The sequence below is a fragment of the Podarcis gaigeae genome (genome assembly GCF_964106915.1).
Source record: "Podarcis gaigeae genome assembly, chromosome: 3".
NCBI lineage: Eukaryota > Metazoa > Chordata > Lepidosauria > Squamata > Lacertidae > Podarcis > Podarcis gaigeae.
In genome coordinates, this window is record NC_139680.1 from 50673586 (window position 1) to 50690343 (window position 16758).

At 41.4% G+C, this 16758-nt stretch overlaps 1 protein-coding gene and 1 long non-coding RNA gene across 4 annotated transcripts in view; one reads left to right on the plus strand and one right to left on the minus strand.

Moving 5' to 3' along the window:
• Positions 1-16758, plus strand: part of LOC310840876 (uncharacterized protein) — a 58199-nt gene that overhangs the window by 27026 nt on the left and 14415 nt on the right. For 2 of the 3 annotated variants that reach the window (XR_014562234.1, XR_014562235.1), the window contains exons 22-34: positions 747-837; positions 2342-2482; positions 3715-3863; positions 4943-5054; positions 5728-5777; positions 6791-6967; positions 7856-7973; positions 9809-9974; positions 11172-11310; positions 12845-12998; positions 14478-14573; positions 14856-14999; positions 16284-16492. Coding sequence is in view for 1 of the 3 variants with exons in the window: in XM_083731022.1 (XP_083587148.1) it covers positions 747-837; positions 2342-2482; positions 3715-3863; positions 4943-5054; positions 5728-5777; positions 6791-6967; positions 7856-7973; positions 9809-9974; positions 11172-11310; positions 12845-12998; positions 14478-14573; positions 14856-14999; positions 16281-16492 (1749 nt within the window). In the remaining 2 variants the exon portion in view is untranslated. Of the gene's footprint in view, positions 1-746; positions 838-2341; positions 2483-3714; positions 3864-4942; positions 5055-5727; positions 5778-6790; positions 6968-7855; positions 7974-9808; positions 9975-11171; positions 11311-12844; positions 12999-14477; positions 14574-14855; positions 15000-16280; positions 16493-16758 lie in introns of all 3 variants that reach the window. The other variant, XM_083731022.1, reaches the window with a different exon arrangement.
• Positions 919-3102, minus strand: LOC310841085. The gene is made up of 2 exons (XR_014562337.1): positions 1637-3102; positions 919-987 (listed from the first exon to the last, which is right to left on the minus strand). It is a non-coding gene; the product is annotated as an uncharacterized lncRNA (long non-coding RNA).

Genomic DNA, 16758 nt, shown 5'->3' on the forward strand with positions numbered 1-16758 from the left:
GCAATGACTCTATGTCCCCTGGCTTCTATATGGGGGTGGGGGTGGTAGAAGAGTACTGTAATTAAACAAATGGCTTTTGCAGCTATTTGTAACCAGTCTCCCATATGAAATTAAAACCAATCACAAACTAGCAGAATGTATGATTTAGCACAAGTGCATTTCAGAAATTTTCTGTGACTTTCAGAAACAGATTTCTTTAAATCTATACAAAGAAATATGTCACACATCTCCAGTGTTTCCCTTGTGAGACAAGCAACCCCTCTATTTATTTTAAATACCGGTATATACTGCTTTTATGTTGGCCAGCATTTGGAAATGTGTCTGATTTTATTTGTCTGTTTGTTTAATTTATATCCCGGCCTTACTTCCAAAGAAGCCCACTTTGTAGTGGTATCATTAGAGACATGGGCTTAGATCCTAACTAAGCTTCTGCTGGCAGGAACATCCCATGAGTGGAGTTCTGTTTACAGGACACTCCAACTTTCACTGACCCCTTCCCCTTTGCTCTTTGAAAATCTACTCTGTAGGTGCTGGAAGACTCTCTGAAGAAGCATGACAGCCCTTCGGTTCACAGAAGGGTAGTTAGGATCCAAGTCATGTTCTGTAGATAAGATTAAAAATATTTGTAATAAAAAATGTGAATAAGAAGCAAGCACAGCACTTTCCTTTTTCATTTATTTACATTTCTACGTTCATGAATGCTTGCATATTAGTTTGTGTAATTTAGAAATATTTACCTCTTGCAGATATATTCCATCCAGCTTAATGTTAAACATCCATGATATTGACAATCAAATTGGAAAATTTAGCTTTCGTACAAGAGACAGCATTCTTCAGGTGACTGAATTATTTCCCCCCAGTAATTCTCAATACTGGACAACCACAATGAATACATTTTATTCTTTCCCTTCCTATAAATTTTCTTTTGTCTTGCACCAGAAGTTATTTGAGAACCAGCAGTGTTCTGGGTTGTCATTTTTAATATAACTGTAGTTATATATTATATATATATATAGTTATATATATGCTTTCGTAGATTTTCACGGGTACAGGAATGCAGGTTTTGGTGTCCTCGGGTGTCTTCCCGTGTAAAAGTTGGGGTGTCTAGGCGACGTTTCGACGAGGTCTCACTCGTCATCTTCAGGCTGGTGCTTTCGGCTTCTTGTTACTGGAACAGAGCGGGATCTCAATGTTTGAGTTCCTATAAATACTGTAGAGGGGGTGTGGTGTCTAGCCTCCAATGTTCTGGGCAGAGAGGAAGTTCCCAGGCTAGTGTGCCTTTTCTTCTTTTGTTCCTTAATTACTTGAGAGATACCTTGAGTGATTTCTTGAGTGATATCCTGAGTACCTGAGTGATTTCTTGAGTGATATCCTGAGTTATATATATATATATATAACTAGCAGTTCGAAAGCACCTCCGGGTGCAAGTAGATAAATAGGGACCGCTTACCAGCGGGAAGGTAAACGGCGTTTCCGTGTGCGGCTCTGGCTCGCCAGAGCAGCGATGTCACGCTGGCCACGTGACCCGGAAGTGTCTCCGGACAGCGCTGGCCCCTAGCCTCTTGAGTGAGATGGGCGCACAACCCCAGAGTCTGTCAAGACTGGCCCGTACGGGCAGGGGTACCTTTACCTTTACCTTTACCCTGACTATCTCAGTCACTGTAAATCAGGTAAGGGGGATCTACACTGTGCGTAAATTACATTGTAGATGCACCATTTCTAAGTTGAAGTACCTAATTATAGCCATTCAACAATTTTTAAAAAAAATTAAAGGAACACAATAAAAGATATTTCAACTTTCCTTTCTGTTTTCCTGGACTTTCCTTCTCATGATTCACCTGGGAATGCACCTGATCTGCAATAGTATGGGGGAGGAAATAAGTATAAAATATGTATTGAAACAGACATTTAAAAGGTGAAGCTACCTCTTCTTCAACATTTCCTCCAAATATTCTGATGAGCATTGCTACTTTATTTCATATTCAACTCCATGTGGCATCCAATTTTACTATTTGGGGCTGTGAACGCACTATACATTTAAAGTCCATTTTCATTCCCGATAAAGAATCCTGGCAACTGTGGTTTACCCTTCACAGAGCTATACAGCTCTCATCATCTTTCGCTACCTTCAGCTCCCAGTATAAAAGTATACTGTATATGCAACCTTATATTGCACTTAATTATGGTTCTAGATCTATGCAAAATAAAATCCTGTATCTGAATGCAAGTGAAAAGATTTCAGTGAGTCTAAGGATAAGTACATCTATATCAAGAGAAAACTGTGCAACTTCATGTTACGGTTATTATATGAGTCCTAATAGTTTTTATCTTAATTCTTCAGCTGTTACTGAAGTCTCATGGACTAGAAAATCTTCAGATTGCTCTCGCCTGCCAAGTCACTCATAAAAACACACTGCTTGTTGCTGTTCAACAGGCTGCATTTTGCCCCATGATGCAGCCCTTGCGGACGCTGGATATGAAGGTTTGCATTTTCTCCCTCTCTCCAGCTATACATGGAATGCAGTTGTGTAACTTTTTCTTACTTTTTGAAATGAAAATCACCCACCAGAGGCTACAGTTGGAAGGTGAGCAGGGAAGGTATATGTAACCCTTCCCCTATAGGCTATTACATTCCTCAGAATCATCCTGTCATGTTGTCAAGATCCAAGTTTGGGGCAAGTACTCTTTGGTGAGAATCCAAGCAGAGATTTAAATCACACAATATGCAGCAAAGTAAAGCATGGAAGTATAGGCCATTAGACCTTTAAAACATGTCTTTCCAAGTGAGTTCCAAAATAGTACCTTATTCACCCAGCATAGGAGAATCCCACACATTTAGTAAGTTAACAGTTGTTTACTTACAAGCTCTCTAAAGGTCAGGTTCATGTGCTTTTCCATGCATCAGTTAGAAATGTTGCACAGGCAGTAAAACTTAGTTTAGTTCCAAATGGTGAAAGGTCCTTAATTATTGGTATAAGAATTTAAGAGTGGCTTGTGAGAGCCATGCGGTCTGAGCTGGAGCAACTAGTTCAAACCTCTTTACACGTTGAGTTTCTCAGGTAGACAGAGGGAGGAACAAAGACTTGGTTACCTAGTTCCTCCCTGTAATGGTTCTAGGGGTTGCTCGTGCGTAAATCGACACCACACCTGGCTGGGTTACCTGGGTGAACCCTTTCTGTCCGGACAGCCACTCACTCGTGGCTGTCTCAATCACTGGCAGAATCTGTCAGTGGGCGTTTCTTGAACTTCTTCCAGCAAAGAAGCTCTTTGACGCCTAGTCGCCACCTACTCTCCCTGAGCGGAAGTCTTCTGCGCAGGGAGGGTGTGGGCAGCGGAGGACCCGTGCTCTCCCTGCTGGTCTCCGGCGAGGAGTCATGGAGCCCCCTCGCCGATTCCCCCATCTGCCCCCCTTCTCCACTGGTGCTACGCTGAATTCCTTCCCCAGAAGATGGGCTGCTACTCTCCCTCCCGGGACGCTCTCCTGAACCCCTCTGGAGCCCTCCCTCTCCCTCTGGCTCCGATGGCAGTTCCCTGACACTCCCAAGGTGAGCTAATCATGGCAGGATAGCTTACTCTATGGCCTTAACCCCTTGATGCATTAATTAGACCAGCAATTTGGTTATATGAGGCAGTTTATCCTACAACAAGAACCATTAGGTAATGGGCAGTGGTATAGATCTGTGTAAAAGGAAATGTGTGTCTTTAATGTTTCAGGAAGGAGGTCTAAGTCTGAGGAGTCAGAGCAGTTCAGCAAGTAGAAGTTCTATGGTTGGAACTGAAACAGAAGACCAGTTTCTGGCCACATCACCATTGGTTATACATTCCATTCGACATTTTGCAGCAGGACGCAGTATTTTAAAAAGGTAGGTTGATAGTATAATGGGCTGCAGGGTGTTTTCCATGTATGTACGCACGTATGTTTCAATGTACACAGCTCTTTCTTTCATTCTCACCCTGAGGCTACAGTTCTAAGCACTCTTACTAGGATGCAAGAACCACTGATATCTTCATGTTTCTGCCTCTTCCAGCACTTTCAAAGACCGCCATTCCCATAGCATGCACGTATATCCATTGACATGATCCCACAGTGTTGCAGTTTGGCTCAATCCATACAAGTATTCATTTACAATCTCATGGATAGTTTTACCAGCTTTTTTTGCTCCCCTGTCTGGCTGGGCAAGGAATGGATGAGAAATTATTTTATGTCCTGCCATTCCTCAAAGGACCTCTAATACTGTACTGGGGACACCCCACATGATAGGTCCTGCTCATACTGTTGGTATATGTATACACCTTCAGCTACAGAGGTGGTGTTGGATCAGATTACGGGAAATAAGTGTTGTATTGTTAGAAAGGAGCCACAGCTGATAGATAGTATTTGCAAAGTCACTATATTTACAATAAGCATGGATTCCTTAGTTAATGTCAGTATGTTTAATCATGGCATAAATACTAAATGTTTATAAAGTGTAGATATGAGGTAAATATTAAGGTAAAGGGAACCCTGACCACTAGGTCCAGTCGTGACCGACTCTGGGGTTGCAGTGCTCATCTCGCTTTACTGGCCGAGGGAGCTGGCATTTGTCCGCAGACAGCTTTCGGGTCATGTAGCCAGCATGACTAAGCTGCTTCTGGCGAACCAGAGCAGCGCACAGAAACACCGTTTACCTTCCCATTGGAGTGGTTCCTATTTATCTATTTGCACTTTGATGTGCTTTCGAACTGCTAGGTTGGCAGGAGAAGGGACCGAGCAACGGGGGCTCACCCTGTCGCAGGGATTCGAACCGCCAACCTTCTGATCGGCAAGTCCTAGGCTCTGTGGTTTAACCCACAGCGCCACCCACTGTGGGTAAATCTTAGTTGTTCAACTATGTAGTTTGCCTATTAACAGGAAAATGTCAGTATTTCTACCTTCAAGATAACATTATTGCTCATTCTCCAGGCCTCGAGAAGCTTTTGTCTCAATTCAGTTGGAGAAACAGGGTCCACGGGACATGATGCTGAACACGTTCATTCAAAAGAAACAAATCCTAGGGACTAGAATGCAAAATCCTGTAAGTGTGCCAGGAAATCATCTCGGAATTTACTTACATTTTGTTGTATGTGTCTTCAGACTAACGCTTAGGGAACTTTTTGGCTTCAGAATCAGAGCACTCCCAAATGTTTGGGAGTTGTTTAAGAAACACACACACTATTAGAAGCTCAACTGGAGTGTATTGTGGAACCTCAGCCTAATATAAACCAGCATGCTTTGGCACAAAAAAGGTGGAAGCAGCTAGTAAGGGATGCGAAAAAAGAATTTGAAGACCACATTGTTAAATACATCAAGGCCAACAATAAGTTATTTAAATACATTACAGGGAGGTGGCTGGGTGACTAGGAAGTCAAAGATGTGCTAAAGGAGGATTAGGTGATTGTGGAAAAGCTGACTGAATTATTTGCAACAGAAAATATAGGGAACATTCTAGTGCTTGAACAAACATTTGAAAAGGGGAGTCTGAGAAACTGAGGCAGATAGTGATTATGAGAGATGAATTTATAGGCTTGAAAAAGGACAATCACACACATCAATAGGATGGAGCAACTTCCCTATGAAGAGAGGTTGCAGCATTTGACTTTTTGAATACACAACTTTCCATTGACGTGTGTCTTTGTAAGATAATATATATGCATAATTATGTAAAACTGGAAATCTTATGTAAAAACAGATGGTATAATTTGTTGCAGGAGGAAGTTGAAAAAGTCAAAAGAGAAGTTATTGTTGAATACTGCCATAAGTAAGTACACAAAATCTATACAGCATATCTCCACCAAAGGCTAGTGGAGTTTGTTTGTATGAATGTATGTAAAAAGTTTATTTTCCTATTCTCGCTGCAGGCTGATGCTATATATTATATTGGTACGATGTGGACATTTCAGTAATGGGGAGACAAAGCCAAACAGTATGTCCTTAGATCAGCTAGAAAATAGAAGAGAGTAATGTCCAAGCCTATAAGTAAAAAACAAAAAGCCTGCCAAAATGTAACAAAGCAAAACACAAACAACATAAATAATACTAAAATAATTTCAACAGGGCCATTTGGAAAGTAAAAGCAATCTAGTTATGCTTCAGGCAGTTTCTGCAAATAAACTGCCTATATAAGAACAATTGTAATAATCTGGGTCACAGCAGTTGTTAGACAGTCCATTATGTTCTGGGAAGGGGGAAGAGAGGGTGGGAGGGAGGAAGAGTGAAGGTGAGTAGCGGTTATCAAGACAGGCAATCCTGATTAAAGAGTAGTAGGCCCTGATTCCTCAGGAGCAAAGGTGTTTTCACCTGGGACATCAATTTTGGATCTTGTAATATCGCTAGGAACAAATTGTGACCCCTGATGCTACATGAATTTTATGTGACTCACCTGAGGGAACACAAGAATCCTGTAGCTGGATTGGATACGGATTGCAACAGCCCAAACACTAAATGCAACCTATTTCCAATTGTGTAAATGTCAGAATCACACAACTGCTTTTTATGGAACAATGGAAAATATTTAAAGCTGTGTGCATTCAAATGAGTGCTACCATTTATTCTTCACTAATGCTGAAAATACAATGTATTTTACACAACACATTTTGTCCATTCATGAGCAAGAGAGCACTAAGAAATTATGAGGTTTCTTCTGTGCTAATATTTATAATTTGGATATGTCCTTTACATTTCAGTGAAAGAAAACAATAAAGCAGGGAAACTGGTTCTTCAGATATGAGCACTATAGTGTTTTGCTAATGCTAAACTTTGGTACCATTTTAGGATGAACCATCGTATATCACAATACTCTCTTCGAAGTCAGATTATTGCTTATTACAATAGTTTAAAATCTATGCTAGATGATTTCCCCAGCGTGAGAGACAAATACTTCATGATTGGGTTACCGCAAGAGAAGAAAGAAAAACAAGAATTAAAAGAAAAGCCTGAAGATGATCCCAGGTATGTAAATACTCTGAGCTGCTTGTTTATAGAGTTCCATATCATGTTGTTTTGCTAATTGGGGACAGTGGGATTACTGCTGCTAGCCAATAGTTTCTTTCTTTCTGGCTATTAGATAGATATAATCCCATCAGAGAAAAAGGCAGAGTATAAATAAATTAACAACAACCCTGTGAGGTAGGTTAGGCGGAGAGACAGTGACAGGCCCAAGGTTACTGGTAAGCTTCATGGCAGAATGGGAATTTTAACATGGCCTCCCCAATTCTAGTTCAGCATATTTTGATTGTTGTTAGCCGCCCTGAGCCCGGCTTCGGCTGGGGAGGGCGGGATATAAATAAAATTTATTATTATTATTTATTATAATCACTACACCTATTTGGAAAGGTCAAAGGATATGATAGTAAGCTTATAAACAGAGGGAGAATCATGCGAATAAAGCCTATAAGTGTTATCTTCAAAGTGGGATTAGAAGCCCACCTCCCGTCCCCTGTTGGACGGAGAGGTAGCTTAGGAGGCTGTTATTTGGTTTGCTTGTTTTATCATATTTTCCTTTAGAAACTTGGAGCATCTTGTGGGGCCTTCTGCTGTCTCTCGTCTAATCACTTTATCAATTCCACACCACCTCAGTTTCCACACAGCTGAGCCTATTTTTGCCACTGTTGTGTTGTCGGCCGCTTGGGAGAAATTTGTGTGAAAAGGCACCACTTAATGTAGTAATTATAAAATTATGACTATATAGGTTATATTTCTTGTTTTTATATATGCATGTACTACATGCAGCAAACGAGAAACAACTGTATAGCTATTGCGCAAAAATACCTGTTGAGTGCCGCAGAACATTGCGATGTGATTGTGCAAGTAATTCACTTTCCTCCCGTAACAACTCAGGTCATTCCAGACACGGCCTCGTGGTTTGCTGTCCACAGATGGACGGTCGTTCTTGAATCTGTGGTTCATCCCTCACCCTTCTGAAATCCTATCTGTGTTTAAAATGCTACCAGAGAAGGTTTGTACGCTATAGTCCTGAAGATAACTCTTGTCAGTCAAACTGTATAGATCATGGTGGTCCAACATGCTGCCCTTGATTCCATTTTTGGTGGCCCCCTAGCAACATTTGGCGCCCCTCCCAGTCCTTGTACTGCCTTCCCAAGCTGGGTAAGCGAGGCACTTTTGATTTGGGAAGGAGGTTGAGGGCTCTGACAGGGTCCTTTCCAAAGCCTCGTTGGCACTTTTCGAGCATGGGGAAGAAGGTGGGAGGGCTCTAGGCCCCTGCCAGAGCCTTGTGCTGCACTTAGCCAACTTTGAGAAGGCAGTAAATTGTGGCCTTGCTCCCCGCCTGTTCACACAACAAGGCAGTGTGCAAGTACTCCTGTGGCCCACTTGGTATGAAAGGTTGGGCTGCCCTGGTTTAGATTAACCTGGAACTGGTTTCTTTTGTCATGTTGCCATATTGTGCTGCTGTTGAAATATTATTAGGCGCTGGATCCAGAGGAAAGATTGCTATAGGGGCTTTAGAATGGATTCTGCTTAATAGGCTGGACTAGGGAATATGGGAAGATTTCTGAAAACTGGGAGTAGGACATTTCCATGAATAGGGCATTCCATTCACAGAAGAACCTCCCTCCCTTTTCTCCAGTCCCTTGCACCACAACCTTTACTCCCGAAGCAGCCGACAATTAAAATCCACACGAAGATAAGAGGCTGCATGAGTCGCAGAGTCACAGGGTTGCAATGGCAGAGGAGACTTGCCCAGAATCTAGCAGAAGCACCCTGTATGAACAGAGTTGCATGCAATTTTGGCCCTTCCCCCCACCCTTGCAGTGCCCTGTGTAGCCTTTGGATTCAACCCAATGTAATTAGGAGTGTGTGGTTAGGCAAAGATTGGTCTCTTCTGCCCATGGCAATTAGTAAAACACTTGGTAAAACAATTCAAGTTCTCTCCAGTGGCAGAGAGGATTCCAGGGGGGAATGGGTGGTCACCAGCTGTCTAGCAGCCATGGTGGAGACAGCCTTCTGAACTCCATCAGCTGCCTGAGGCATGGGTAACAGTTGTAAGAGGGAGGAACTTAAGACCTTAAAACTGAAAACCCCACTCAGTTCTTGAATATTAGATGTTCTATTGCTATATGATGAGATACAAGGGAGGGAGGCAGCTACAAAATTAACCCCTAAGCAAAAACTGATCTGGTCCTCTCCAATGGTAATCCCCAAATCTACCACCTCAAGTGGACTGCCTCTTTTGTTTAAGGGCAGAACTAACCTTGAATGAAATAAATATAGAAAGCCTATGGGATATTAGTAATATTTTCTGGAATGGATTTTGAACTGTTAGTAAAGGTAGCAGTCCAATCTAGAGACTCGCTTGAGGTGTTTTCAGATGAGGCCTCAATATTGCCAATGGATTGCTGGCAACCATTTCTTTTAACTTATTGGATTTTCCCCAGAAGTAGGGAAAAAATGATTAAATGGGGGTGGGGGTAAGCTGGTGTTTTGATGTTGATGTTGTGTGATGCTACAGTGCATGAGAAGCACTGGTCCAGGCCCATGCAGAGCTTGTCTAAGGCTCAGGGCAAGAGTCTTGAGTTATAAACTCAAACAAAAAAAGCACCTGATCCCTGGTGGGTTGCCCCATGCCAGCTTAGCCCTGTGAGGCCCAGGGCAAGTGTACCTGGCTGCCCCCCTCCCCTGTGTGGGCCTGCACTGATCCCACAATTAACACCCATTAGATTTCAAATAGCAGCTGCTGCTTTCAGTTTGTGATTGCTAAATGACTAATTGATTATGACTTGTGTTTAATTTTTGAAAGATTTTTCTCCCTGTATTTCCTTCTCTTTTCCATAGACTGGCTTCAAAGCCCTGAGGCAGACACTGCAAATTGTTGCAGCTTTTCACGACATTATTTCCTACATTTTCAGCTTTGCACAGCTAGGAAATGCAACAGGCTGCCTTGATTATGTGTGCCCCCCTGACCATCTTACTGCAGAATGGGGAGGGACTGAATGGATTGGTTAGTAACAGATGTTCTTCTTTGAAACAGATAATGAATGTAAGGGGAAGTTTGAAATGCGCTGTTCAAAGGAATACTATGGGTATAGATGCCATAAATCAGAAACTGCACGTTTATGCTTAACATCTGTGATTTTCATTGTGTGTGTGTGTACACACACACACACACACACACACACTATTTCAAATTAAGAGTTTCTGGTTTGGGAAATATTTCCTCAAACCATATTGGCTGGTGATCCAGTCATGTATGGGTCTTCCTGAGTTTTCCTGGGGCTGGGGGCTGGGGTTCTTTCCCTCACACATTTGACACAGTTCAAGTTAATCATTTCTGTGGGTTTTTTTGTGGTAAATATTCTTATTTGATTGTCTTTGATTCTCTACGAGACTGTAATCTGATATCAGTGAGATTTACTGCTGAGTGAAACATCTTCAGCTGAATTGTCAGATGTTCTAAAGAAGGACATCCAGTTCATTGAAACAAAAGATGGGCAGGGAGGCATTTTCTGGGCCCATATTTAAACTACAAACACCTGTACAGCCCTAATTTAATGAAAATCTACTATACATTTGCCATTATGTATTCTGTTGGATCTTGTTCACAAACCAAATTATTAAATCAAATAATGTTTTAACTGTCTGCTGAAATGGTTATATTGTATGGCTTGCTGGTAGCTGAGACTCATAAGCTGGCTTTTGTCACAGTTTTCTCTAGAATGGAACATGGTTGTATTTTACCAATTCTTAGGTTTTGCCTGACTGTGTATGTCCATCCATGCCCATGAGTGGATGTATGCATGCATGTTCAGACTTATGATCTTTGTACATGTTTGCACTAGGGTGTGACATACACGCTGCAGATGTTTTATTGTGTGTGGTGTTTTCAAGAAGGAGCAAAGTAATGTTTGTATAAGAAACTAGGCAACTTTCTCTGCAATGGTTAAAAATAGATTGTGTGTGCATTCTGATCCTATCCTTGGCTGTGATTACAAGGGCTGAGCCAGTTTGCCTCCTTGGATTTATTGCCATCCTTGGGACTGTAGGGACCCAGCTCCTGTTGTTCTAAAGCCACCATTGCCTCCCATAGGTTTCAGCTTGGACTGAAATTAAATGGGTAGAAGCATTGGATGCAAGAATGAAATAAATAAGGCAAATAAATGCCAGGATATTTTATTTATGACTGCTGTTGGGATTCTAGGAATTGAGCTCCAAGACCTGCAGAAAAAAATAGACAATCTTCATAGTCCCTCGGATCCAAAGAAAGTGGCCCAGATGCTGAGAATGCACAGAGAAGTTACACTTCTGCAATTTGAGGCAGCAGTTAGACATTCTGTGCGGTAAGAGATTAGCATAGTTCAAAAATAAGGATGTTGATTCAAGTTGGGGATATGTCAAAAGGGAAGGATCTGGCAGGTGTTTTCTTTAAGGCTGAAACTACACATTATGAGAAGTTGTATATCACTTTCCCCTGCCTCTTTAAATTTCTTTTAACCAAAAGCTGTCATATGAAGCTGTGGATTTAAATAGAGGAGGGGAGATGCACAGAGGCTGCCTATTCCCCACCCCCGGCCATTTGCCCCACTCAAAAGTAGCTCCCTGCTGTTTCCCCATTTATTTGAGAAAACATATAAGTACCACTATCTTTTCCCCTGCCAGCAGGAGCAAATTTTTTGAGGACAAAAATGGCAGTGAAAAAGAGTTACGCAACCTATCCTTCATTTAAATTTGCAGCTTCTTGAGTTTGCTTTTAGTTGTCTTTTTTATATATATTAGCTGGGGAAAGTTGCACATGATTGTGTGTTTGTGTGTTTCAGCCTGTGATTCCAAAACTTATAACAGCAGCGCCACCTGCATTCTTACACCTGTTGTTTTGCTTTTATTGGAAACCTTTCCGAAAAACGAATTCTAAAAATAGCAGGTTTCGGTATTGTGCACCAAAGCCACCTTTAAAATTTCTGATCATGGGAGGTGTACATCTAGCAATATTTTAAACACTGATTGATCTTAAGAAGATATATAATAAAGATATTTAAATGAAATTAATGTTTTCTTTGTTCATTTCCATGTGTTGCAAAAAGCTGTTGCATTTCTGTGTTTTTGTAGAACCCTATGCTGTAATGCATAGATTTAAGGTAGTTGGTCATTCAGATTATTTAATCTGCACATTAGCCAATAAGAAGGTTTAGAATAATATAGCAGCCTTCACTAACTAGGTCCCCTCTAGAAGTTTTGGACTACAGTTGCCATCTGCCCCAGCCAGCATGTCCATACCTGAAGGGAGAACTTGCACATCTACCCTGTGGTGAGATGTGTGTGAGTTCCAAATGCACATAAGATAGGAGCCGGAGTAAACTCTCAACAGTGAGAGAGTGCAGTGGGTTTGCTTTGCTTTCTCCATCTTGAATAATAGAGTTGGAAGGAATCCTGAGGATCATCTGGGGGTTGGGAGAGTTCTTGAATTCTACCAGAAATGCTACATTGATTGCTATTGCTCAGGGGCATATTTATACAAGAGGCGTAGGAATAATGGGAGTCATAGTTCTATGAGGAATAGATCTCAAGCAGAGAATTATCAGCATCCATTCCTGATCTCAGATTTCCTGATTTCCAGGATTTTGGGGAAGAAAACCATAACAGTTAAACTGGCCTAAAACCTCTCTTCAGGGCTTCTCACGAAAGGGCAAATCTCATGTCACTTTCAAGCGAAGTACATCGTCATGCTAATTTTCTAAATTATGGATGTATGGAGCAGTTTGAAAATAAGTACATGTTAAAATCAGACCTTTTAAAAAACAACATTGATTAATAAATAGGAAATAATTTTATTGTATTTGCTTTTATAATGTATTTTTTTTTCTGGTAACCCTCCAGAGAAGCATTTTTATCATCTGGAAATGTTTCTGCCTATCAGAGCATTATGGATCACATTTACCATGGGTTGCCTCCCATAAGTAACACCATTGTTGGAAGTGCCTTTGCTTCCCAGCTCCGGCTTCCACAGCCACTAGATCCACATGGCCACAGAGTGAGTAAAATAGTCTTCCAAAGATTCCTCTTCCTTAACTGTTTCCTTCTCATTTGTACCATTGTTAGCTGTGCAATCAGCACAAGGCTATATGTATGTGTCTCTTTGTTGAAAAAACCAAGCTGTCTCCTTGGGGTATTTTCTCAAAGTACCAAAGGTTTCATCACAGCAGTCTCCAGGTTTTTTTAGCTGTTTCTCTTTTTGCCAGTCCACCAGCAGTGGCATAACTGATGTCAAAATTTGAGCCTTTTGAGTCTCTTGCATCCTAAACCTCATGATGGCTTAGGACCCAAAGCACTTGGTTCACCTCCTTATGGCAGCCAATGGACTCTTCTCTTACTTAGGTGGTTCCCTGCTTGTGGTAGGCAGGTGGCCCAACTCTTTTGCTGTGTGGCACAATCTGTGGTCTTAACTGCCACCACAAGACAGCTCAGTGTGGACAGCATGCAAAGGTGCAGTTTTTGCACAGTCAAGCCTGGTGGCTCATTAACTGCAAACTAGCAGCTGCTGTGGGCACGGGACAGAATTGGCTGCCAAAAGCAGATCACTGCTGTGCACTGCCCCTGGATCAACTGGTATCTTGGGTCTAACTATATTAATGATATAATTAGCAATCATATTGTGGGCTTTAAAAAATAACGGTAAATACCAGGTGCATGGAGGGTGGGAGGGCAGAGAATGTCATCACTTGCATCGCAGCCTATAGGGAGAGGGCTTTAAGTCTTCCCTCCCCAACTGCAATTTCAGTAAAAATGCACCTTCCCCGCACATGGCAGCTAGCATTATTAGGAAAATACATCTTGTTTATGTCAATGCAAGTTTTATCTTAATACTATTTGCTGTGTGTGTGTGGGGGGGTGGATTTGAAAAAGGCTTAAGCCTCCTATGTATTTCTATGCATATAACATTTTCCCCCCTCCAGCTTTTCTCTGATCTGGTATTTAGAGTTGCATCCAGTGAAGTTACAGTGGTACCTCAGGTTACAGACACCTCGGGTTACAGACTCCACTAACCCAGGAGTAATACCTCGGGTTAAGAACTTTACCTCAGAATGAGAACAGAAATTGTGTGCCGGCGGCATGGCAGCGGCGGGAGGCCCCATTAGCTAAAGTGGTACCTCAGGTTAAGAACGGTTTCAGGTTAAGAACGCACCTCCAGAACGAATTAAGTTCTTAACCAGAGGTACCACTGTGTTTTGATTAGCACAAGAACTTCCACCTGTAAACATTGAGCAGCTGTTGGGTAGTTACATCTTCCCACAGGGGTCTTCTTTTGTACCTGGCTTGATTTCAAGGTGAACTGTAACGGATAAAAGGAAAGAATGGGGGCATGATTTGGTGAAGTTGGGTAGCCTTACTGCTACTTTCTGCCTAGCAGAGAAAGGTGCATACTGTTAGTGAAACTACATTTTAGGATATTTGGTTTATATGTGCTTGTAGTTTAATATTACATTTTAAAGTTGCAACTCTTTGTTTTTAGGCACTGTTGTTGTTCCCATGGAGAACATTCCTAGCAAGCACAGGTCCATTTCCTGTTATTATCAGCAACCTAGACCCCATAAACTATAATATGCAGGTATGGTACTCTTATTACCTCTAAGGTGCATATTAAATTCAACTGGGGGCTGCCATCCCTACTCACCAAGCCAACTTAGAATTGTTTTTATGTGCAGTTGTCCTTAACCAATTTTATATATGTATCCTTAATATATGTCATTATATTGAAAATTGCTTTGAGGTGCCTCGTCACGGGAAGCAATTCATTCATTCATTCATTCATTCATTCATTCATTCATAAATAAATAAATAAATAAATAAAGTATTTTGCAAGTAAAAATTGACTGACTGGCCTTTCTAGCTATGTCTGTGTGGACTGAACGATGAGGATCGAAAAGTAGTCCATGGGGAGCTGGTCGAGATGCAGCTTGCAATGGAGGATGTACTCTGGAGTAATTATGAGGGTCTGAATGGTCATGGAGAACAAAGAACATCTTTTGGAAAGGTAAATTAGAGACAGCAACTCACTGACATCTGGCACCATCTTTTCACGAACAGTTCAGTTTAACTAATGTGGTTTTTATTCCTTTTTTGTAAAAAGATCTAGTCAAGTTTCAAGTTAAACAAAATCACATGGTTGCAGCGCTTGCATGTCAGAAGATATTATATGGGATCTTACATTAGAATTGTGTACTACTGTATATATGAATAAAACTTCTTCATGCAAACTGGCAAACGTGTGTTTGGCAGAAGTGACTTACACAAGTGGCACAGTAGATGACTGAGTCAATCAGAATGCTAACAAATGTGGTGTACAGTTTTGTATCTCTCGAGGTTCTTCTCTTTATCAACGTGAGTAGTGTGAGGTGATGCAGCTTTTGTGTCTAAAACATCTGCTCTCCTACATTTTCTCTGCCTGCAACACTGGCAACACTAGTTAACACTGTAATGCAGCCCTGCCCTGTGCCAGCCTGTCACTGTACAGCTACTTGGTCTCTCTAATCCTCCCTCACATATATGCAGAGAAGTCCAATCTCCCTTCAATTCACTTAGTGTGGAATAGTTTTTGTGTAGGAGAAGCAGAAAGGATAGCTTCCGGCCCTTCTGCCAACTTCTGAGGGCATGGCTGTCTTGTGAGTGGCTGATCAAAAGCCACCTGTCAATCAGAGCACACCTGGGTCAAGAGATGACTGTAACCAACAGACCTTTGTTCTCCATACTCCATCTGACTTTCAGTGCCGCTACATCATGTGTGAGGAGACCAGAAGCAGCTACAGCAGGATAGATACAACTGAACTAAAATTGTTTTCTTAATTTTCTTAAAAGCACCATTCTGCCACTTCTCTTTGTCATCCTAACTTTTATTCTTAATTAACTTATTAATATTGACTGTTCAGTTTGTGTATGCATTTCTGCCAGGCTCAATTATTTTTTCTCTTGTGCCTAGACCATTTGGCTTCATGCTTCACATGCATTTATAAGTGGGATTTGACAGAGAAAAACAAGCTACCTTGGGCTCTGGTGAGAGACCAGGAAGCTGGGTGCTTTCTCTCTGTTTCTCCTCATATAAATATTTACCTTGGACCCTCAGGTTTCATATTCCCCACCCCCAGACTGGATGGCATGTAAGGAAAATGGTAGGCATCTACTTAAGAGTCCCTAGCATGGCTAGCCTATCCAGACTGGCAGTCATGGCAGGAAGAGAGAGTAAAAGTCTTCCCTGCCATTATAAATGCATTCTGGCTTTAAGCTTCTGTGTCTGACACTTTCCCCACAATGATTTTAGCAGAATTTGGCAATGACAACTGAAGCAAGTGGAAAGGCTTCAAAAGCACTGTTGGAGCTGCCTGATTCAGTGGCTTCAAGTTCCTTCCAGAAATCTTACCTGATACTGTGGAAGCAACTGGAAATTTTAAAAGCAGAATGGGGGAGGCTTAAATTAAAAGTTGATGATATCAACACTGTTCCTCTATACAAGCAATTTGCTGAACAATACAGGTAAGTTCCATTTCCATGTAATAGATTTTGGAGTGAAGGTTAATCATCAACAGTGCAGACACAAAGTAAAGAAAAAAACAGTACTCAGTGCTTTTTTGTTTTCCTGGGTTTTTCTTGCTCTTTTATTATAAATTTGATTTCATTTTCAACAGTTAAAACTAGATTACTAGGATACATGGCATTTCAAAATCTTGTCTATAAAAAAGCGGGGTGGGATGGAAAGGAAAATAAAGTGGGAAAGGGCTTTCTTTTCCTTGGCTTTCTCC